Source organism: Diplotaxodon limnothrissa, linkage group LG18 (genome assembly GCF_057381915.1).
Source record: "Diplotaxodon limnothrissa isolate DT_005_m linkage group LG18, D_limnothrissa_male_GT1.1, whole genome shotgun sequence".
NCBI lineage: Eukaryota > Metazoa > Chordata > Actinopteri > Cichliformes > Cichlidae > Diplotaxodon > Diplotaxodon limnothrissa.
Genome location: NC_140613.1, coordinates 6306663 through 6331992, shown reverse-complemented (window position 1 = coordinate 6331992; position 25330 = coordinate 6306663). Strand labels below are relative to the sequence as shown.

The 25330-nt window shown below is 38.7% G+C and overlaps 1 protein-coding gene across 1 annotated transcript; it reads left to right on the top strand.

Moving 5' to 3' along the window:
* The first annotated feature begins 1288 nt into the window (after window positions 1-1288).
* On the top strand, window positions 1289-9017 carry LOC146612992 (Krueppel-like factor 6). Its single transcript, XM_085377270.1, has 4 exons — window positions 1289-1565; window positions 3843-4425; window positions 5384-5507; window positions 6419-9017. The coding sequence occupies exons 1-4, from the start codon at window positions 1464-1466 to the stop codon at window positions 6468-6470; spliced, it is 861 nt and encodes a 286-aa protein (XP_085233396.1). The 5' UTR covers window positions 1289-1463; the 3' UTR covers window positions 6471-9017.
* The last annotated feature ends 16313 nt before the right edge of the window (window positions 9018-25330 follow it).

Below are 25330 nucleotides of genomic sequence, written 5' to 3'. Positions count from 1 at the left end.
CAAATTCTTGCACAAGCTATAGTTTCTATCAACTGTATTTCAAAACGTGGAAATTATCACCTGTGGGACTTTTTTTAATGAACTGAGTTTTTATGCAAACAACATAATAAAGCATGAAGCATAGCACACAAGGAGGACATAAATCTCATCATATACCAACTTGTACATGTATTAACACAGATTAATATTCATGTTTCTTTGATCTCTGGGAGGAGAGATGTGGGAAAGCAAAGCAATTTACATTCAAAGGAGTGAAAGAGGTAAATATATTTCTGGGAGTGTGCCAGAATGTATTTATAACGTGTCATTTTAGAGTAGAGGTATATTGCCGTCTTGCATTAGGAACTCTCACCATGCACCATGGGTGGCAACACTGTTTTTAACCTGTTCTACTTTCCCCCTTCTAGAGGAAATAAGTTGATGCGGTTTTACAAGCAACTACAGTCATACACTTTTTTCCTGCAAAAGCAGTACGCTCTTAAGAGAGCCACAGGTGACTGACATTAAAACGCACACATCCGCACACAGCGCCTGCCAATGTGCATCATTCCCAGCAAAATCTAACCTGTCCCTCACGCTATGCCTCAAGCTGCTGCCACTACAATAACCCGCACAGCATTATGTGAATAATCATCTTTATGGCAACTCTATTATAACTTAATAGCTTATTAAATTGTCTACACTGTCACAGAGAGACTCATAATAATGCTCATGGATCTCTGGGCAGCCATGAAAAGATGAAGTCTATCACATTTGTTTCACAGAGCACAGAAATTGATCAGGTTCTTGATGATCCCCCCGAGTCTGCAGACGCGTCTGAATATTGTTGTCATGAACTTGCGTTTTACAGGCAGGAGAGCAATTTTCTTTACAGACTTACGCTCGTATGATTCATAGCGCAACTCGCCAAGAGAACGAGAGTAACTAGTGCGTGTGTGAGGAAATAAAGATAGCCATGTCTATTTAGAGACGGACGCTTTTCCAGAGTCGAATCAGTAGAAAACTCAACTTCCTCGTTGTGGTAAGACAAGAGTCTCGCTTATATACGGTTCTAAAAATAGCGCTGATTTAGTCCAATGGGAGCCAGAGAGGCTTCTAGCTCTGCACCAATCACGGCACACAGGATGACTCTGCTCTCGCTCGTTATTGGTCGGAAGTGGTCTGGTAGGCCTTTGTAAAGTTCCTGCAAGCCCATTGGTAGACGTGCCGTAACGTAATGTAATCACATGGGGGTGGGTTTGCCTGTAATTTTGAATCGGGGGGGAAGTTTACAGTGCGCTGACGGACTTTTGCAGAGTTCGGTGTTGTGCGCTCACGCTCAAAACCTCCACTGGAAGTGCACGACTCCAGACTAGTATACATGCAAATACAGCTAAGACTCCAGCTTCTCTCTGAACACATCAGGCTTCGTTTCCTCACAAGCTTGAATTCGCTTATCCTTGTGGCTAAATCTCAGGAGTGAAATGGATGTCATCCCTATGTGTAGCATCTTCCAGGAGCTCCAAATTGTGCACGACACTGGATACTTTTCAGCTTTACCATCTCTGGAAGAGTATTGGCAGCAGGTAGGCTGACGACTGATTCCAAACACTCGATTCCTCAGTTTGACAGATAGTGCCACAGGCTCATGTGTGAAGTGCCAGCAGAGTGCGTAATTTCCAGAAACTTGTTTTAAGTGACAGCTGCGCGCCGACTGGCAAATGTCAGAGTAGTTTCATGTAATGTGAGCGCGCGTTTGATTCAGTAATGCAGCTAATATAAATTTATTTCTCAAAACTTGGTTTGCCTCCGGTTATAGGGGAAATGGTGCAAGTTCCCCTCGTGACAGATCAGTATTTTTTTAGTATGTTTGTAAAAATGCAGACTTATTACGTGTCTTCTTTAGTTTTTTGGCGCATTTCATAAAATATGCTTTAAATTAGTTGTACTTTTACAGTATTTTCTGGTGCTACGGCGCGCGCACAGTTGTTCAGTGGTGGTTTGCTCGTATTGTGGACTCAGGCATGCAGGTTATACAGGCACATCGGTTTGTGATAAATGAAAAACACGCCGTGTTGCAGATTTAGCGAGTGAATGGCGAGCCGTGCGCCTTTGCGCGTATCTCCTCCTCCTGACTTTCTCTCTGCCTGCCGCTCACTCCCTCTTGCTGTCACACGGACCCACACATACAAATGAGAGTGACAGACTGTCAGAAAGAGAGAGAATAAGAGAGAGGCTGGTTTCTATTGAACCGTTGCTCGACCAGGCGGCCGCCTGGTTGACAAAACAGTGGAGTTTTACACTGGTAGTGACGGGAAGGGTACAAGTCGCTTCTTGCTCAGATTGGGAAATGAATTGGCCTTACTCTTCAGTCTTCGCTGTCTCCCCGTCTATCAGATATGGCCGGGCTTCATTCCAAGTCGCCCTCTCAGGCATTTAAAGCTCGCCTGGGATTTATCCAGCACTGCTGACAAGAAACATATGAAGTCAATGCCTTCTTTTTCATTCCCAAGACACGAAGATTTTCCCATGATAGTCCTCTTTTAGAGAATATGAATATATATATATATATATATATATATATATATATATATATATATATATATATATATATATATATATATATATATACACACACACACACACACACACACACATATACACACACGAAAGGTGTTTGTAGTTGCTGCCTGGTACCTGTGGTTTAATTTTATTCCATCTCATCCTCCATCTCTAGATAAGCTTTATTTATTCAGTATGGTATTATTATAATATTTTAAAAATGTTGTTGGTGAGATTTGTCGTTCTTCCTTTATTTTAGCGTTTTGTCAAGTGATGCTTGTGCTGCCTGTAACCAGATCAGCCAAAGAGGGATAGTCCCCTCTCGGATAGTTTCATTTTCATTTTGACCCTATAAACTTCCAAGCAACTAGGAAAATGTCAATTTCTCTCTAAGGGAATAAATAGTTTTAGGAGGAGTTTGGAAAAAGTCCGAAAAATGTATTTGTCCCATGACCTCTTGGATCCAGGTTTCCTCAAGCTTTGGCTGCCACTGTTCCAGTCAGTTCTGTTATAATAACATTTGGCTGTAATTTTATATTTGCTTCATTAGGAAACTGCACAGGCCTGTTTGTGGCCTTCGTATCTGGCCTGTGCTTGCTGACTGCAGAGGGTTAAGGAAGTGCTCTCTCACTTCCTTTTCACAGAAAACAGGCCCACAATCCACAGTGGCTGTTGCAGTATTCATGCCAGGCTTTTTATGAACCCCCATGAACCAGACCTCCCTCCACTCAGTCCCTGGTGTGCTATGTTATTTCTAGCAATGCCTCCAAATGCATTATTAAATCCACATTATGTTGAATAATTGATAGATTTAAAAGATCTACAAGCACTTCCCTAACCCAATGGGGGGCTCTGTAGCATATGTAAATTTCATGACCAACCTCTGCACACACCTACACACATTCAAACCATGCCTGCGTTCGTGGGTAAGAGCACCTTGTTCTTGCAGTCTCTCAGAAGGAAATGTGGTGCTTGTAATCCTCCCTGATATGGGCTCAGAGAACACACTTAGAGTGTACTTGACTATCCTCTGCATAGGACATTGTGTCTTACTTCATTCCTGCAGGCAGAGAAGAAACAGGGCTGGTGATGTTACAGTGTCACAGCATACCCCCTTTTTTGCTGCTGCTTAGAATAAATACAGTGCAGAGGAGAATACCGGAGTCTTGTGTTTCCTGTAAAAACAAATGGTCTTTTTTGGTGGTTTTAAGGACTTTCAGGTTGAATGTAAGAGTTCTGTTACACGCCTTTGGCTCTGTGCTCCATTGAACTCATTTCTATCTTGTCTTTCATCTACACAGACATGTCTCGAGCTGGAGAGATACCTCCAGAGCGAGCCTTACGTCTCAGCCACAGACCTTAAATTTGAGACCCAGGAAGACTTGTGGAGCAAGCTGCTGCTTGCCTGCGGGGACAAGTCAAGTGAGTCGGACCCAAAGATCACCCACATTAAGGAGGAGGAAGACAATCAGGATAGCCAGAACCATGATGCTGGTGGTTTCAACTCCGATGCCAGCAGCGAGGCCTCGGACAGCTCAGAGGAGCTCTCCCCTACCCTCGACTTCACCTCCAGCTCTTTAACTGATATTCTGGCCGACAACGGCGATGACGTGGCCTCTGGCATCATCAGCACACCACCATCCTCACCTGAGCTCGGCAAGGAGGGCTCTGTAGCCCAGACGTGGATTGGGATACAGACAGTGATGCATTCAACAGGGAAAATAAGGGCTGGGGGCATGGAGAGGAGCCTGGAAAGGTCAGGTCTGACCAGCGGGGAGGCATCACCTGACGGGAGGAGGCGTGTGCACAGGTGTCACTTCAACGGATGCAGGAAGGTGTACACCAAGAGCTCGCACCTCAAAGCACACCAGCGGACACACACAGGTAAACTGGCCTGACAGTGAGCCTTTCAAAAGTGACGATAGCCGAGCTGAAGCGCTGAGTTATTGCTCAAAGTTCTGAAAAAAATACTCCCACATACTTTGAATAGTTTGTCAGGAGGAATGCCCTCAACTATGACCTAATTCACACAGAGGAACGTGACTTCATGCAGGGCAAAGGGAGGCGGGGAGTGCGTGAGAGAGGGAGAGAGACGCGAAGGGGAGGGATGTTCTTTTGTGGCCGAGTAGCACCCAGAGGATGTGGATCCTGAAAACAAATCAACAGTTCTCAGATTTCACCATGGGAAAAGCTTCCGAAACTCGCTCATTTGCATACAACTTCCCAAAAAAGAGAGAGAGAGAGAGAGAGAGAGAGAGAGAGTGAAACATTATGGGAATCTGACATTTGCACTGTTTTGTTAGAGGCTCAAATGTGAGCAGTTTCCCTTGTCACCTTTGACCTCTGCCAGGCTGTTTACAGCTTGGCCCTCCATTAGCAGAGGAAGTCACATTCCTAGCATCGTTCTCCAGCCACGTTAGCCACATGGTTAATGATGGTTAATGGTCTGTAGGACCATTAGGAACAGTCTCTATTTTTTTCATGTAGCTCGCCCCCTGTTACATAAGCCTTCTACTCTAACAGCTTCTTACAGCTGCATACCACAGCTCTTGAGGCCCACAAGGCACGAGGTTGTTTTTCTATTCATCTTACAGTAGTCAGCCTAATCTGCTAACCACCTGCACAGGATCATATTTATTTTACCTCCTGTACTGTAAATATTGGCTGTATATCTGAGAAATTGTAGTTTAAAATATTCATATTATGATTTAGAAATTCTTAACTCTCTGGTAAACCTGCAGAGGCTGCTTGAATAGCTAAGTAAATGCAAGGTTCTGAACTCAGATGAAAAATGACATGGCTGGCTTTAATATTTTGCTTTTCTTTACGTTCATTCTTGTAGGCGAGAAGCCTTACAGGTGTTCATGGGAAGGCTGCGAGTGGCGCTTTGCACGAAGCGATGAACTCACCAGACACTTCAGGAAGCACACTGGAGCAAAGCCATTTAAATGCAGTCACTGCGACAGGTGAGATGGTTTTTATTGTCATATGTCACCATGATTAGTCACATTTTTTTTTTGTTACAATAGCAAATGCCTCTCAAAACAAAGTGCTGTAAATTAATTTAACCCCTCTTCATAAGAACTACTCCCCTTCTTTATATTTTGAGTGCCAAGCATTTCTTTACTGACAAAGAAAGCAGCAAATTAGTTTATCAAAATGACATGCTAGTGGGAGGGATGAATGAAGGTTAAGGATGAAAATGGTTGAGGTCAAGGGGGTGGATAAAAAGAGTTGAGTACAATGGATGGGAGGAGTGTGATGAGACTGAACAGCGTGAAGTTTGGGTCTCTTCTACCAGGGCGCTATTTAAAACATCAGCCAAACCCATACAGACTGGGATAAGGGACTAGGTGGAAGGGGGAGGCATGAGCCCATTCTTTCAATCTATCACGTGTTCATGTTATATAGCACAGAGAGTAAGAGTAGTATCCAATACCAAACAAGCAGAATAAAATTGGCTGCGTAGCCATAGGTACTTTAATCTAAATGGAATCCAACAAGCATCTTTGGTGGGTGAAAAAGAAGCTTTATATTGTTTGTTTCACTGGTTTCACATGTTAACAAACCACCCCAGGGTTCTTGTGTTGATTAGCGTCTCGGATGGATGTGTGAACATTCTCCTTCAATTAAAAATGAGATTTTTCATTTCCTTTCCCTTCATCTCCTGCAGCCGAAGTGATAGCTTTGTTTATTACAGTGTTTCGGGGTTTTTTTGGTCTATTAACTGATTCAGTTGAATTTAGAAGCATTTTACTTAGTCATTGTAGCCTAGTTAGTTGTTAATATAAGCAACTTATTACCTTCAACAAGTTATAGTCATTTGTTTAGTTCTTCAGTTTAGTGGCTGGATCTGATGTTTTTCTTCTCTTCTTAGGTGTTTCTCCCGTTCTGACCACCTGGCGCTGCACATGAAGAGGCACATCTAAGATGGTCTTCATGTTGAGAGCTCTGAGGGATGATTCGGGTTAATTGTCCTGACCTGTGGAGATCAGCGAGGCCGGTGTGTCCTGGGAGCGTTAACAGGGGCACCGTCGTGTTCCAGTCAGTGGAAAAACATGAAGCAACGCAGGCTATTATTTGCACCATAGTTAGTGCCTCCAACACCTCGCTGTGGTGATTGCTCTTGAAAGGCTTTTATGGAGGAGCAGGAGGGCAAAAAGAGACTCCAATATGGGAAAGATCTAGGCTGGAGAAGATGGGAAGAGACTCTTCTGTATGGTGTTCAACGCTTTATTCCTGGAGAAATTTGGGACTCCAGGGGTTGGGGTGCCATTCCTCCACTGACAGTGTGTTTGCCTGTGCGCATGGGGACTGTGAGTGCCTGCAACTGGATGCCTGTGCTGGCTTTATGGAGTGGATGGAGCTTGCATTGTGGAACTGCGAGTGAATGACATAGCAAGGGTGATGTTATACTCGGGAGGTTTATTTTTCTTTTTGAGGGAGGGTTATGTGTTGTCTCTCTAAGAATGAATGCAAGCAAAAAGTTCTGTCTGTCATGACTGATTCTGTCAGCTGTGGAGAGGAGTAGGGGGGTAGTTTAGTGGGGCTGATTGGATAGAGATTGCCCCCTTTCTGCCTGGAGGTGAAACTACAGCTCCCTGTCTAAAAATGGGAGGTTGTTTTGTTTAGTGCAGCTATTAAATGTGCAATGTATTACGTAGCCTGTCTCAAAACATACACGCTATAAAGCTCATTTTGTTTTCCACTGTGTAAGCTTTGTATCTTAAAAGGAAAAAAACAAAAACAACAACAATTGTGCACAGTTATTGCCATTATATCAGAAGTTGCATGGGATCTGGGGATGTGTTGCTCACCTTATAGGACAACAAAATTCCATTCAAGAGCAGCTACCTTCATAATACTCAGTATCATAGTATTGTACAAAACACATAAGGCAGTCATTTTGTTTTGCCATATTTTTCTTTCATTCTCTTTATAAGTTGGGGATACCACTGTTTGCAAATATTTTGATTGTGGGATTTTTCTTCCTTTTTCTTCACTTTTGCTTTTCTCTTTTGTTCTGTCTGTAAATGCACTGTTGACCTTACCGATGCCTTATGTAAGTGGCCTTGTCCTGTTGAATAGATCACTCTGTTATACATACACACATACACCAAATGACCATTGCGAATGCAGTTGTGCGTTATTGAATAGCTTTATAAAGGCTCTGATCCATACAGTTGCACCTTTTGCCCTTTTCCCTTGCGACAAACTCCTCTAAACTCTTGAATATTAAAACAAAAGTAACTATATCAGCTTCATAATGACTGCCATTTACACGTCTGTGTTAAATATATCATAGATATTTCAGAACTAAATCATAGTCTTCAAAATTATCCAGATCTGAGACAGAATTGTGGAGAACTTGGAAAAGCAATTCACTTTTATATTGATTTACTACTATGTAGTATACGATTGCGTGGATGCACTTCAGATTAACTGTAACTTGCTGTCAAAGGTACAGAGTCTTGGAAGCACGTTCTCATGAAATGTTGTGTGGTCAGCCACCGAGAGTGGCAAATCAAGATTTACTGCAAAGGCAACATTTACATTGGGTCCATTATGTCAAGCATATACTCTCAAAAGCAAAGGATGACTCATTTAAAGTAGGCTAATGACCACATTCTCAGTCACGAGAGTGGTTTGATATTGGATGTTTCGGGAAGTCTCACCTCCAAGGTGAGTCAGTGTCTTTACTCAGTTCTAGTTTTAACAGCCCACAATCTGACTTTACGGTACAAAAAACCAGTCCAACCAGTTCAGCTGAGCTGTGTTTCAGAGCTAGAGGTCTGTGCTGGTAACCTAAGCTGAGACAAGGACAAGCTGTTTGTACCAACTTCACTATGTTCATGTTTCAACATGGGTAACATGACTTCGTCACACTTCTCAGTGAGCTGAAACAAAAAAAATCAGATGAGCGCACAAGTGGATAATCTCATGGCCACTTTCTCCACTTGTAGAAATATTTTGGCGCCGCTTTATTATACACAAAAATTATGACAGATGGAACATTTTAGAAAGAACATTCATTCATTCATCAGTTACTTAATGTCTCACTTTGTCAACATCACAGGTAGCCTTGTTAAAACTCAACACGTCTCCGGTGAACCTGTTGAACATTCATTTGTCTGCAATGTTATTTTTGTTTTTACACTGAGAAACACAAAGACATGTTACATTGTAAACTACGAGAATTTTGTAAGGAAGCTTCTATTTTGAACAGGTGTGGGACCAAAAACAAGTGCAGTGTGTTGTTTCCAAATGTGAACGATAAAAGGCTAAAGAATTATTGTAAAATAGATGCACTCCATACTCCTTTCATTTGCTTCTGTAACATCTTTGTTTTGATTTTTGGGAAAAAAAATAATAAAGTCAGAAAAAAAAATGTACATTTTAAAATGACATCAGTATCGCCTAGACCCGTGGCCTATCATGTTTAATAGAGAAAAAAAAGAAGAAAACAAGTACTTTCAGACGTGAATTGTTCTGGAAACTTGAATTGTAATAATTTTGAATTCTGGTGTTCACTAAGTATTACGTTTTTTTATTTGCCATGTCATTTTTTCCCCAACTTGACCTGCAAAGATGCCCTATCTTTAGCTAGAGAATCTTTATTGGATAAACATGGAAAATATGAGGCTCTATTTTTGTTCATTTTATGGCATAATGAAATTTTTTCATTTGAAATTGTTTTGTAAAATAGTTTCTGTATGAATGTATTTTTTATTGGAAAATGGATAAAAAGACTATTGGTTCTACACGTGTGTTTTTTGTCTTCCATTATTATTATTATCATTTAGAGATGGACCGATCCGATATTACGTATCGGTATCGGTCCGATACTGACCTAAATTACTGGATCGGATATCGGAGAAAAATAAAAAATGTAATCCGATCCATTAAATATCACGAAAGCACCTCACAAAACTTGCAACACGCCGTAACTCACCTCAGAACGTATGCATCACGTGATAGAGCAGCTGTGGCATGCAGGACCTGTCGGTGGTCTGGATAGCATGTGGAGCTTCGCTAGCAACCTGGCATTTCATCTCCGACAAAGTTATCCCCGAGAGAAGTAAAGCAAGTGTGTAAGTCCATCTCTGAATGTTTGTAAAGCATTCCCACGTTAAGCTTAACAAGCGACTGCCTCTCGCTCTCCTGCTGCTACTTCAATCGTGAAACTGCTTAAATCAGCTGATCGGCTTTTCTGTCGCGAGTCTGTCTCTCGTTTGTTTTTGGTCCACTTTGCGCCAGAAAGAGCAAACCAGCGGCTGAACAACAGCAGCACGTTTAAGCTTGATAAGCTGTTGTTAGAATTTATTTAATATTAATTTCTACTCCAGGATCTTTTTCTACGTAGCTGACGGCTGGTAACTGTGCAGGGGCGGATCTAGCAAAGTTTAGCCAGGGGGGCCGATAGGGCATTAACTGGGAAAAGGGGGCACAAAGACATACTTTTCTTTCTTATTCTCATTTAAAATGTCTAGCTTTTAATAAATAATTATCTGACACCCAAAGTTCTAATTTGATGTAAAATGAATAGAAGTCAATTACTGTACATAGTGACTATTAAGTCTAATATATATACCCTAGTAAGCTATAGTACTTTTTACTTTGGGAAGGTACCATCTGTGCAGTCTGCAATTTTGTTGAAGAAAGATGTTGAATCTATTTAATATTTCTTGAAAAATAATTGATTTCTGTGCATTTTTTTTCACACTGCATCAAATTAAGGTTGATTACGTCGATTAAGCATCATGAGGTGGAGCGTGAGGGGTGGTTCCCTATTTTTTATTTATTTAATTTTGTTGTTGCTGGGAGTTGGAACCCTATTAGTTAGGTTGCTTAATATTTACGCTAAGTACTCTTTAAAATACCAGAATAGTGAGGATGGTGTAGGTCTAAGTTTATTAGATTGATCAGTATTGCTGAACTATGAAATATTTTTTTTGTATACAGGTATAACAGAATAGCTTTAGTGTAGTTGTTGTTTTAAACTTGAGTATGAACTTGCAGACTTGCAAAATGCAGCAAGATATTTTAAAAAACAGTTTTGTTGATTAAAAAACACTATATCGGATTCATATCGGTATCGGCAGATATCCAAATTTATGATATCGGTATCGGACATAAAAAAGTGGTATCGTGCCATCTCTATTATCATTATCAGAAAGAAAGCGTTTACTGGATATTCAGCAGTGAATATCCAGGTGAACTATCGCACCGGGTCACACTGGCAGGGTTTCCGTGACTATAACCAGGATAAGCGCTTTTTAAAAACTTTTTACATTAAAATTTGAATTCTTATTCCAGTGGTTGTCAAACCTAAGCAAAAACATTGCATGGTGTTTGTTTCATCCCTAACTGGGTAGTTTTAGCAAACATTGCACAGGTAAATCTGTTTGGGACCATTTTCAGAGACAGAAAAATAAACACTAGTGGTCAGTGAGCCTTTAGGGTAGCAGTGCGGATATATGTGGGAAGGTGCCTACAGCCTTTCCATGAACACATACACACTAATATGTGTATGTGTTCATGGAAATGAAGGAACCAGTCACCCAGGGCTCATTCATGTGCTTTAAATAGCTTTGGAGAACAATCTGCTTGTTGTATTATCAACTCTCTGACTATACTTTTTCCACATCCAATCGTCTATGTGCTCATCTTTTCAGCATGCCACAGTACTGTGTCCTGTGTTTTTTTGAATAGATCTGAATCCAAAAACAGCCACTGTAATGCTCTACAGCCTAATAACATATATATATATATAATGTGTGTGTGTGTGTGTGTGTGTGTGTGTGTGTGTGTGTGCGCGCACACGCGCACACACACACACACACACACACACACACACACACACCTTTGCAAAAGCTTTTAAAACTTCACAGTGCATGGCTTTTGGCTCACAGTGTCCCGGACACCAATATTTCAGTGCTTCAGACAAGATGAATGGCCCACGTATATTTCAATATAGGATCATAATTCTTTTGGTAGAAAATAATTATACCCATACAGCAACATTTTCATTCAGGTAGTAGCTGCAGTTTTCTTGCTTTACCACAACCATTCAATGTGCACCTTTTATTAAAAACCATTTACCTGTCACTCTTAAACTTTGCATGTGATGCTGTGCTTACGTTAGCCCAAAGATCTCTCTGTAGGTTGCAGGCATCATTGGCATTATACGTAAACTCTTCACTAGATTTTACTCCCAACTTTCCTTCAGTCCTTGTTTTATTTTGGGAATTGATGGAGCATTAAGGCCCTGGAATAATTTTCACATCACACAAGCAGATATGCCAGGCTTTAGATTCACATATCCGTAACACACAGAATATCAGCAGGCACATCTTTTAATTGCAAGTTTAGCAGGGCAATGATGTATGTATAAAGAATACTTCAAACAAGTAGCACACAAAGGCCAACTAGACTGGGACCTCGACTTCATTAATAGGCCAGCTTGATATCTCTGACCAAAATAAGGAAAGTTATGTTTGCATACATTTTACTGGTAATACTTGACATGATTTTGCTGTAATTTGTAAAAAATAAATAAATAAATAAATACAAATTAAAGAGATAGTTTTAATAAAATGTTGTTACACATCCCAGATCGCTAGTTTTTTGTTACTGATTTAAATGTAGGAATGTCAAATAAACATTTTGTGCTCAGTGAGGGTATAGGACTCACTTACATGTCATCATGTTCTCAGATCTCAGCAATCCCTGAGTACAATGTTAACATAGGGCATAAACGCTGTTAGTCATAAGCTGTAACAAATAGGAATTGTAATAAACTTCAAATAGTCTTCACGATTCAATACTTGATAGATAAGCAGCCAGGATACTTGTTGCATGTGAAAATTTGGAGAAAAGGAGAAATATTTAATGGTCAGACCATTGAGATGAAAAGCTTAATCTAAGTTCCACATTAGAACAACGATTTGAGTTGTTTGAAGGAATGTGCATTGTGAGGGCAATCTGTTCCTCCTGCTCCAGCCAAGAGCGCAGAGTTTTCATCTTACACTCCAAGAAATTTATGCAAATTAAGTTGTGCCACAAACAAATCCCTGATAAGAGCTTTGCACACTACACAGACAAATAGCCTCTTCATCTCCGATTGCAAGCACAAAGTGCCTCAGCTTTAACACTGCTCCACCGAGCCTGCCATGCTCCATGCCCCAAAGCCCCTAAATAATTGAAGGACTCTCAAGAGGTTGTTTTATTATTTCTTCCTTTCATTTTAAAGATATATTTATTGGTATTCCAGTTCAAATCACCACAACAAAAGCTGTATAACACCATAAAATAAGTTTTTTTATTCAAATGAAACAAAACTGTGAAGATTAAATAAAGAATGATTATTTTTTTAATCCTGATATTAATAGATACAACGTCAAGGCCACAAGGCCAAATTTCAATAGTTTGCCGTTTCCAAGACTGATGGAATTGTTTTTGTGGTCGAGATGAAAAAAAATTGAATTAATTAAATATGCATAACTGCGACAGACTCAGATTGGCCTTATTTTCTTTCTCCAGATATATCAGACTTCCCGCTGTGTGTGCTATTAAAGACAAGCATGGTATGTTGGGCTGGTCAATTTAGTGGAGAAAGTGCATAATTTTCCCTGCAGGGGAACTTGTGTATACTTGAGAAAAATGTATGGAAATGTAAAATGGAAGGTAACCAGCCCTTTCCATTTACTTGTTAAGGATATTTGCACCAGAGCTGTGATAATGGGCAGTTTTTTTCAACATTATTCAGTAACTTTAAACTGAATCCCGGGGTTGAGCTTGTAACAATCAGACTCATGGGTGAGGTCACAGCTAGACACAGGCTGAAAATGAAGATAAAGGATAATATTGTCTGGAATGTAGACACTGGTGGTAAGTTTCCCAGAACAATCTAAAGATCTATGTGGTGATGGGGGAGTGGTTGAGTGAGCAAAAATATGCCTGAAGGATATTTAGATTGATTGGCCCATGGACGGTAGTCAGAAAACGATTGACGAGATAAGAGGACATAAGAATTTTTGAATGAGAAGAACTCTAACTGAATATGAAAGCATAAGTGAGCCGGAACAAGCAACACACTGTCAATAGTGGGAAAATGACAGAAGATAAGACCTGCAGTAAATCCACAGGTCTCTGTGCAAAATATTCATTGAACTGAATTAATAACCCTTAAACTTGTCCATGACATGACAGCTTTAACTGTTCAGTTTTACACCAGGCCTCCGGAACCACAGAAACATTATCCAAGTAAAGAAAAAAAAAAAACAAGCAATAAAAATCTGAGAGAGTGAATTTGGTGGTTTTTAAGCACCTCTACACTTCAACACAGCAGCTGTTCTGCCACTGGCATTCGGAGTAAGCGACAACTAAGCACTAGGATTTTAATAATGAGCCCAACTCCCCCCCCCCCCCCCCAGCGTAACTCCATACTATAAAATGTGAATAATCATCCAAAACTATGTGGTTATTTATGGTAAATGTTATTCTTCCATATGGCAACCACATGGTTACCTATTTTACTACAAACAACCCCCAATAACATTAGAATTAGCCTAAAAGAATCCACAGTTGTGTATGGCAAACGACCTGACCCCAGTTTCCCACTAACCTGAATTTCCAGACTAACCACAACAACGTGTCACTCTGGTATCTAGTCCTGCAGTAATTTAGCTCTGGTACCTCGGTTAGTCTATTGCAAAAGTGCCTATTGGGAATTGGCCAGTGTCTTGGTCACTGGTACTGCTGCTTGCAGTTTTCTCAGTATAATATGCCAACCACTGATCCAAAGTCATGCTTGACCCTGAGGGTTATCAAAATGTTGACATTAAGGCACTTTATATTGTACAATAATAATACAGAGAAAACATAAAGAGCCCCAAACCCTAACAGTTAGATAACACTCAATGAACAAGCGCTTTGGCAACAGTGGGATGGAAAAAATGTCTTTTAACGGGAGTAAATCTTCTGGCAGAACCAGGCTCAGGGACAGGCTTAGCAGTTAGTTAAAACCAGCACCAGTGTGAGAGGATAACCTTAAATCTTTCAATACATGACTCTAGGTAGAATTTAGCCTACAGCTGTATCTAATGATTTTTTTCCTGGTTATGCAAAGAAATGTGATTTCTTTTAAAGATGTTTTTAATACACAATTATCATAACAGTTCATTTGCTCAAACTAGATACCAAAACCACATGTCAATAAATCTCAATCTTCTAATCATTATTATCTCATTTCCACATTACTGCTTGTTATTAATAATAATAATGTCACTTGCCTGGGCCTCAAATTCAAAATGATTACAGTGATGCATACATTTATTTAAACACTACACTTCACAGCAGCCATTTTTGGAGCTGTACTCGAGGACTCAACCAATGTTAAAACAAATGTAAGGTTTGAGTCGAGCACTTTAAAGGTGCTTGACTCTAATGTAACCTTGCCATGGGTTCATGTCGACACTTGAATAATATTCAGCTTAGACTGTCACTGGTGGACATGCTTTTCACTGTGGGGTAAGGAGGATAACTGGTAGGATTTACAGTGTGCTAAAATGGACTGCTACATCAATCATACATGGCTGTTAAACTGAAATATAAAATGGATGAATGTTAACATTAGAGGGCATGTGGTTTCTTTTATACAGGCAACAAGTAAACAGTGTTCTTTTGATGGCAGAATGCTGGAGCAGAGCGTTATTGAGTGCGATATTGAATATATAAATATTCAATAGTATATATAAATAAAATTGAACTGAACTGAACTAATAGCCATCAAATGTCATTTAATGTTACCTGAAATCTTAATGTAAAATACTTCAAACTCTGCGCTACACTTGCTTTGGTTCTCAGCAATAAACCATAACAAAATACAGTGAATGCAAAGAATAAAGAGACATACAAATTACATTTATTAGTGAGACGATTTGCAAAGCAGACTTTAGTAATTCAAGGCCAGATTTCTCTAAATGAGCACATATACTCCTTTTAGATTTAGAGTCATTAACTGTGCACTCAGACGCTTCTTATGTTCACTCTCAATACCTACTGGGAATTTTAAGGATCTGATAAATATTTATTTAACACCAAATTTATGCACCTTACAGAACCTGTATCAGGTTAGATCAGGCAGGTTAGTTGCGGTTAGTTTCAACCTTAGCAAAGTGCAGTCAAGGATGCATTCATATTCACAGCTATCAGTGAAATGAATGAGAATATTCAAGGTCAACCAGGAGAACAAGCTCTTCCCTAGAGCAAGGCTTCACCTCATGCACATATGTATACATACACATCCATGCATATTCCTCCCCCTCTTCTAAGCTACAAGCTGTATGTCCTGTGGGGCTGAGGGGGGTTGCTTCTTGAACCAGAAGGAAAGTGGAGGTCAGCGACCCCACATTGGGATGGTAGTCTGTCAAGTCTTTGCCACCTGGAAACCTTTCATCTGGTTGTAATAATCAGACACAACGAGCTGAGACCAAGTCTTTCTTATTTTGTATGACACTTGCAAGAAATTTTAATGGAAATCCATTGATTTAATAAGAGTAACATTAATAGACTTAAGCAAAAATCAACATACAAGGTTTGTTCGGTTATTTTGTTGTGTTCATTGCTGAAACTATTCACTCTTTAAAAAAACATTATGTAGTAAATACTCTTTTTGGCTGATACTTTGATTAAATCATGTTGCTAATTAGAGAGTCTTTTGGAAGGCTGAACTGATTATGATTATTTGTGCTGGATGCTTTCATTAGAATATGACATCAGTAACTCCTAAGGGCACATCAGTGAACATGATGTGCAGAAAAAGCAAAAGACATACACAAGCAAGTCAGGACAACTAAATGAAGCAATATATATACATTCAGTATTTAACACAAATCTCCTGCATGGCAGTAAACCTGTTTGATCTTATGATCAGGTTTAAACAGGACTGGATAGTCTGGACTGTCCTTCAAGTGACGAAATCCATTGGGAGTGTCCTTAAGCTCTGAATACCCAGCAAACAGGTTTGCTGCACTGAAACTGATGTTGTGACAAGTAGATGTAGATGTCTGCAAGATTCCTGCTCAAAATCTGCTTACAAAATTTGTCTTTACTGATATATATGAAAACAAATCTAGCTTCACCATAATATTCTGCTTTGGGAAATTAGAGTTGGAAGACTGGAGGACTAGGGAAGTGACTGTCAGGTACAATGACAACAATAGTACACAAAGTAGTTTGTATGTTACTATAGATAGATAGCCTGTGATGATGACAGATACGATTCACACTTATGGTTAGTTACTTACTACCATGGTTGGGTAGCGGACTCAAAACCATAACCTTCTTACCACCACTTGCTGTATCCGTATCCTAGCTGTCATTGGGCTTTACACTGCCTTCCACCCTATGACAGCTGGGATAGGCGCCAAACCACCCCACGACCCTGAATTAGATAAGCAAATGGATGGATGGATGGATGGGTGGAAGACGGCCAGGACAAATATATCAAACAATGAATGAATCAATGAAAAAAAAAATCAATGCTTATCAACATAAGCTTTTATGTTTTTTTAAAAACACTACAAAATTCCTTATGAAAGTGAAAACAGCCTGACAAAAACTTGTTCCATGTGGAACTCAAGACAAATGTTTTCAAGGCTTTTTTCATGCTACATGTAAACTTAAGTTTCATTTTCATTCTCTGTTTGCTTTTGTTTTATTCATTGTTTGGTTAACTTAGGCAGAAAGAGTGGTTTGTATTAAAATTCTACTTTAGGAAACTCAATTTTCTACATTGCAAAGGTGAAGAGTGCCCTCAGAGCAGTCTCTAAAATATGTAATACAGGCATGTCCACTTAAAAAACATTAGTCTAGAAGGTTTTTTTTAAGTTGAGTGTTTTAAAACTCTACTGAATAGATCCCATGTGACAATTTCGTGAATTTATTATATTTGGGGCTGTTTTTTTATTTGAAAAAAGAGAACAGACTACATATTTGTTGAAAGCAATACCATTATGGCACTTTTGTTCCTCCATATATAATGTGGTAGTTTTCTCTTCACTTGTACAGACGGTGATGAACAGGTCTGGAGGTTTGAGGGGGCTGGGTCTCTAGCCAGACTCTGGGTATGGCGCCTGATGGATGGGCATTCCTCAGCCCCCACTCCATGCAACCACCCGCCAACCCTCTGACCTCCCACCCATCCTTCCCTTCCCCTACGCTCTCCTCCTGTAAGTGATGAACAAGCTCATTACTATGGCCTACTGATAAAAGGAGGCCATTATCTTTTCACTGTGCACTTTGAACTATGACAAAGGAATCTACTCCTCCCTGTCTCCTGCTTCTGGTTACGTAATACAGTCGTGGCATGTGAAATAGATGGCTTGGTTTCAGTGCTTTCAGCGCATCCCACACTGGTATCTTCTCCAACATACCACCATGGCCACATACCCACAATGCTAGCTTGTTAGTGAACCGAACCTTTAATGCTTCTATCATCAGCCTGTCATTTTATTTCTGAATATATTACATAATGTTAATATAGAACAAGCACTTGGTGTTTATTTATCTGCTCCTGTGTTGTTTTAAAATCCTTTCACCTGACCTAAAGACGCAAAAAACAAAGTAAGTATTGGGATTCTTCTGTGAAACAATGCAACGTGAAAGCGTGATTAGCAGCTGCATCAATGAATCTGTGAATGAGAGCTATTTTTGAGAGGTGAAGAGGGATGTTGTGTGATTTAATTGTTCTGTTTTTTTTATTTCAACCTTTTCAGGATATATATATAAAAAAAAGAGACTAATTGCTCCTCTCTTTTAAGTTATTTACCTTATTGCATTCATTTACCCAAATATACAACAACGCATGCTGTTATTTGAGAATTTCCTATTTTTTGGTTACCACCTTTTATCTGAAAATGAAGAGAAGACAAATGTTTTTCAGCTGTTTTGTAAAAAGTGAGCCCCTAATTTGTTTGGTAGTGTGATATTCATCTGCGCAATCTATATTAAAATTGAAACAAGTATTTGTCACAGTAATCTGCTTGGAAGTTTATCAATTACATGATCACAAAAGGATTTTAAAAAAGGAATAAATAATTAATGGAAACTGGTAAATGTCAGTGTTTAAAATATCACATTGTATCATATTATAAAATGTTGCCCAGTTTTTAATTAAGAAATATCTAAAATTGTCCCAGAGAGAGTCCTAGACTATGAATTAAATTAAAATCCTCATTGTAATTACTTCCAGCCCTTCCGTATGGTCAATGATGACATAATTTTTTCCCCAGACTAATTTCAAGAGCAGTATTCAGTAAATAGCAGTGGTAAAATGCATAAAAACAAATATGTTTGAACAATATAAGATACACATTTACACAGTGAACAATGTGCAATGCTTTATGGAATATGATTCTTTAGAAACAAACTGAATCCACAGCAATGGTATTCATTCATGTTTAATGCCTGCCAGCAACGCAGAACAGCTATGAAATGTTTGACTACAAACAAAATTAATAAAACATCTTCAACAAGGTTATAGGTTCCACTTTTGTAGAAGGCAGTACTCAACTTGCTTTTTAAATAAACAAAAATACGAATTTAATGGTTGTTTAAATGCTTTGTTTTGTCTCTAAAGCCAAACTACTGCCTGGAATTTAAGAATTCTGGGAGAAGCTCAAGAAGTGGAAGCTATTCTTTGCCAGCTTTCACTGCAGCAAAAAAGATGCAAACATGTCATAGTTTTAAGGATACGGCACTGTACTGAAAATACAGTTTTTCTTTTTTTAAAGAGTGTACACAGTGTTTTGGCAACAGACTGTGTCCTTGAAGACAGAGCTGTTGCACCCTGTTTGGCAGCAGGGTGCTGTTGTGTCCTTAAAGTAACCGTGAATGTCTTTGAGCAAAACAATGAATTCATTTACAGCATATCTACGTGCTTATTCCGCTTAACAACCACTAGAATTCAGTTTTTCAGCACATTAAAAAAGGAAGGCAACAAAGGGAAGCGCATCCATAGTTTTACTAATTCAGGGTAAAGTCAGTCGCTCAGCTTTTAAACCTCTAAAAGGTGAGTTTTTGATAAGTAAGCATAATATGTGCCCTGCATCCCAGTTCAAATCCTAAACTGTGTAAGTAACACACTGCACGCTCAGTTCAGGTAAAGCTTACTGTGAGTCCGAATGTAGAAAAATTGAAAACATCACATTTTGCGTGTCTTCATCAAGGTCGCAGCAACTTTTTTTCTCCTTGTTCACAAAAGGAATCCATAAACACACCCCAAATAACCACCGCAACCCAACACACACATACACAGGAACAACTCGCTCGTACGCACTCGCACCTCTTTCCCCGAAGGTTTGCAAAGCCCTGTTTGAATTCACCTATCACCATGACAACTTCTCTCTCTTTACTGGCTGTGCCCGTGGGAGGTTTTCGCCCAGCCTTTTCTAATTTCACACTGTGTGGATATCTCCATTCAGTAATTACAATCCCATCCATTCTCATTTTCCCTGTCCAGACAATGTGCCCTGGATATACAAAAAAAAATAAAAAATCTCTTGCCTGTGTACACACATATACACATATTAAACTTGCACGAACACACACAGTATAGACCCTGTGCTCATGGACACATATAGAAACAGAGGACGTGTGTGTGTGTGTGTTTGAGAGTGTGTGAAAAAGAGATAGAGGTAGAGAGACAGATGTGAACTGTCACAACTCCTAATTCGCCAACGCACACAATCACATACAAGAACATCACTCTAAAAATCCAATTACAAGCCAACCTCCAGTCTGTAAAGTTAGGCTCGTTTTTAAAAAGTTAATAATTGCAAAATAATAGCAACTCAAATCATTATGACTTGTCCTGCAAACAGAAATCAACAGATAACTAGTAATAGTAGATATTGAAAATAATTTAGCAGGGATGCATTACAGAGTGTGCCGATATAGGCGATAATGGAGACAAAGAACTTGACTGTGCTGATTACATTTTTTATACTTCTTTACCATGATATAAAGATGCATAAACTATGATAAGACACTATAGTGGAGAGGATATACTGTAGTTCATTGATACTTATTATAACACAGCAGCCAGCTTGGCATGGATACAGTACGTTAATGCATGTGTCACAAATGAAATTTTTGTTCTGCTTTTTTTAAATGATTGTAAAATAATCAGTAACACCAATGTTGGAAAGCTGAAAAAGCTACTTCGGTTGTCCAAAGTTACATATGCACAATACATAACAGATACCTAAAACACACATAAAAGGTTGGTCAAAACACAGATAACAACTGCTTTGTAAGTTTCACTGCCCTTGGTGGTTTGACACAGTTGTGTTATGAGATTTTTATTATCAGAGTTAACAATGGCCAGCTCTCCAGAATACCAGTACTTTACTGCACTCGCTTCCTAGTTTACCATATTCCATGCTGTACATTCTTTCCATGGTGTCTCTAGTGACCTCAGGTAAAGAGAGTTGAATGAAAAGGAGCTGATTAACAGGTACATGTATGTGATTTACTCTGTACATGGATGATGTTAAATGAACCTAACAGATAGTTAACAGCTGCATTCATTTTAGCACCTGGTGGCCATTTAGGCTAAATTACAGTTTTCTGTTGAAAAGGTTTATTTTATTATTTTTGTTTTTCAAATCAATTCGAGTTTGAGTGACATTTTAATTCCTTGTTTAAAAACTGCTTCTGATGTCACCAGCTTTGTGAACAGTTACCATGGTTACAGGTGTTAGTATCTATTGAGGTCAGTGTCTATGTCCCTCTGCTCTGCAGTAATTCAACATTACCACAACCATCTGTTCTCTCCACTGAAAGGATGGAACTTGTTACTGCATGATTCACTCACTTGCTTACTTAATAATTTTTCTCACAGTTAGATTTCTTTGGTGAAAATTTAGAGGCTTATTTAGTCACAGTGACTGCTGGAATTGGCTTAACAAAACAGTCAAGTGAATGTAGCAATAATGCTGCATCCACAATTTACATCAGCTTATCTTCGTTAAAAAAAAATATTAGGATGATGATAAACTGAAAAAGGAAACAACGTTTGCAGCTTCTTTTATAGCCACTCGAGGTTGGTGCCAAAAGTGAGTAATTTCCCATAGATGCCAATGATAAAATGCTCACCATTACATCAGAAATGAACTTGTTTACAGGCGGGTAGAAAGAAGTATTTTCAATGTCTCAAGCTAATCTTCCTGTAGCCTTTGATAACTCACACGTTTTAAGGCTTAAAGTTCTACATTATTAAAGGTGTGGCAATTAGGTCCCTACCTTGTAGGATAGGTATTACCTCATTAATCTAGTCTCTTATTATAGTATTTTATTTGAATGTTACTTAGCATTAATTACCAGGTATCTGATTCTGTGCACTGCACCTAGCTAAACAAGTTTGCTAGCTTTAGCTGCTATCTTAGCGTGCCTTCAAATACGAATACTTCCAGTTACATAATACTATGATGGTGATGACCCTAACGCTAAACTCGAGACTAAAATGACAGTCCACAAACTACTTAGTGATGTCATGGAGGCTTAGACTAAGCTGTAATCTGTGTTTGAGTTTATTTCATGAATTTGTTTCATACAAAAGCTAGTAATGCTAACTATATTATTAAATTTTAGACGATACATTGTGTACCTTTGAAAAGGATAACAGTAAGATAATAATTTTGTAAATATTTAGTTTTCCACATTCTTTTTGTGTTCAGTTTTGACAAAGAACATTTGCACATTAATTTATAACAACGCTTGTTGTGTTAGAAAATAAAAGTGATGAGTCACTGTATACTGTTGAGGTACTGAACACGTTGTTGGCAGATACAGCGGGTCATAACAACATGTTTTCACCTTACTAAGACAAAGTATGGTCTGAATTGTTGCAGTAATTTGTACATACACCAACAATTTTTTTTTCTGAATCTCAAATAAAATCGGAGCTTGATTAGATAGCTTTGTGTATAAATAGCATCCCACTTTCCGTGTGTATCATATGTCATACCAGCAGCTTTTAAGCTTTTCACAGGTTAATTACAGTGTAATATGGCACAGTTCAACATATAACAAAATACATTACCAAACTCATAGCAAGTCTAATAGATAACCTACATGTGTATTGATATATTCACACTCATGACTCAGCAGATAGTGCCTAACATACTGAAAGCTTGATTGTCTAACACCAGAGAGATTCAACACATTGATTTAAATGACAACATTACAGAAAACTTAAATGGAGTTCTTTTAAGAAGCTGCTAAGTTTCTACATGAAAAGAAGATAATGGAAAAAGTTTCTAAAATCCAATCTGAAGTTCATGTTTTCATGATTTGCAAACACTGGAGCACATGAGACCTCTATTTTGAGTTATGATGGGATCATATTGCAATGTCATTATTTTCCATTAGTGGGTCCTGCAGGCTCAAATCCCTATTCATCTCTTTGATATTCCCTAATAGTTTTTTTTGAATAAATTATTATCCTTTTATTCATCTATCTTTTACATGCTACGCCTATAATGGGCTACCTATAATTTTTGCACTTTTACCTTTTTTGAGTTAAGCATTAAATTCAAGTGCTTATATAGTTTATATGCTCAGATACTACACTTCAAAAAGAGGCATCTTCCTTACTCCAGATAACAAAAGGGGGAAGGATGTGACCTGAGTTTATCAGCTTATTTTACCAAGATCCCCTCACTTCTTGTTTATACTTTGGCTTGGCTGTTCTCAGGACTCCCAGGGGACTCACATTGCAACAAACCACAGAGCTACATGTAAACATTGGCCCGGCTTAACTTATGTTTACCACACAACTCTTTAGGTCATTGCTGCGTCCCCCACGTTGACTGTACAACAGATACCAACACTGAGAGACAAGGAAGGGTGGAGTTTAGTAAGAATTTGCTTTCATGAGGTCATTTTTTAGTGATTAGAGATTAACGTTGGTCATCAACTAATTTGATCTTAGACATGTTTTGCAACATTTTGAAGAGTATAAAAATATAAACAGTACACAATCCAACAATGGATGGAAAATGGATAGGCTATATTTTAAACGATATGATGGAGTTTAGTTTAGCAGATTAACACTGATGCAGATATAGGCTTTGCTACAGTTATGTTTCAAGCCACGTTCTGAATAAGAAATGGGCCGTAAACCACGGTGAATATGGACCATATTTGTTTTGGACAATTCTTAAAGAGGATTAATTTTGCTGAACTGCTGAAAGCTATTTATTGTTTACCTCTTATTGCAGGCTTAGTGCCATTAATCCAGCGTTGGTATTTCAACAATATTAAGTGGCCACTTGTTCTTAGAATTAAAGCAGCAGGTTTCAGTGACTACTTTTGAGTGTAAACAGTCAGGAAGCTAAAGTAAGTGTTTTGCAAGCAGCCTTAGTTGCTAAAGTTAGTCTTGATGTGCTGCACTGGAAGGTTTTCTGTCCTACATCGGAAAGGTTTCAGATTCCAGTGTCATATTTCAAAATGCTAGGTCTCACTGAGTGTCACATTTCCACCGCTGTGGGAACTTTTTGTGGATGTTGTTTAGCAGTAAACTATTCACGTTCATGCGCTAATGTAACCGGTGTGTTCCTGCGTTGTGTCTGACAATGAATGGTAAAAGAAAGAAAGACCTCCAAGTAATTAACTTGCCCGCTCCGGCTCCTCTCCCACAGAGGAATTGTAGAAACTGGCGCATTTATTTTTACATTAAACATAAAGTACAAACTTACATGGAACATATTCGACATAAAATAAAAAAATAAAAAAAAATCTGACATACCTGACAATGAAAGTTAAAAGAAAGAAAGACCTCCAAGTAATTAAATTGCCTGCTCCTGCTCCTACAACCAAATACAAACAGTAGGGAAGGGGGTTAGCTCAACCCACCAATTTCCAAGCTAGCTAGAATTATCTATTCATGCTAGCATAGACTGTGCCTATAACACATGTGGCACACATGTACTACACATTTACAGCATCTAGCAAAGACAGGCAAATATGTGTAATTATAACAATATATATTTTATGACCCAGTTACACTAACATTAAAACAACACCAAGTCTTTCAATTAAACATAATGGCCATTTGTCCTTATCCTCGAAAATTACCAAATCAAATGAACATTTCTAATTAGGAACACTTAGATTGGGAACAATTAAAAATTGAAGTATGAGTCTCATCTGAGACCACTTTTGTGTCTACTTCTGTTTTGGTTAGGTTCTATTAAATGAAAATGTTGATTTTCACGGTGCCAAATTCAACCTCATCTACAATTGCTGCCACCAGTTTACATTTCTACATTTTTATTTCTTTAAACATATGCTATAGAAACATTTCAGATTTCACAGGTATTTTTCATCATTAGTTTACTTTGAAAGATAATACAGAATCTTGACTTTTTGCTATCAAAAACTGAGCTATGGATATTGTTACCACTTAGCCCAAGCACAAGTTACAAGCATGAGAATGTGAAACTGCATTACCTTAATTTAGTAGAAACCTGCTAGAGAGAATGCAATTGGAAAATGTGGCCTTGTGAATTTATAACCGTTTTTCCATAAGAACAGTACCTTACTATTCCTACAGGGTCAAAAATTGTGATACAGTTGTTTGGCCTGGCAAATTATTAACCCTAGGCCATTCAGCATATAAAACACAAGCCTGAGTGACAAACACAGAGAGAAAAACTTGATTGTGCATGAAACCATGACACTTTTTGATATGTTTCCCACTCCAGACAATCCAAATATTTGG

Coding starts and splice junctions, on each gene's coding strand:
- LOC146612992 (XM_085377270.1), top strand. CDS start 1,464: ATGGATGTCATCCCTATGTGTAGCATCTTCCAGGAGCTCCAAATTGTG. Junction 4,426..5,383: donor ACACCAGCGGACACACACAG/GTAAACTGGCCT, acceptor TCATTCTTGTAG/GCGAGAAGCCTTACAGGTGT. Junction 5,508..6,418: donor AAATGCAGTCACTGCGACAG/GTGAGATGGTTT, acceptor TTCTCTTCTTAG/GTGTTTCTCCCGTTCTGACC.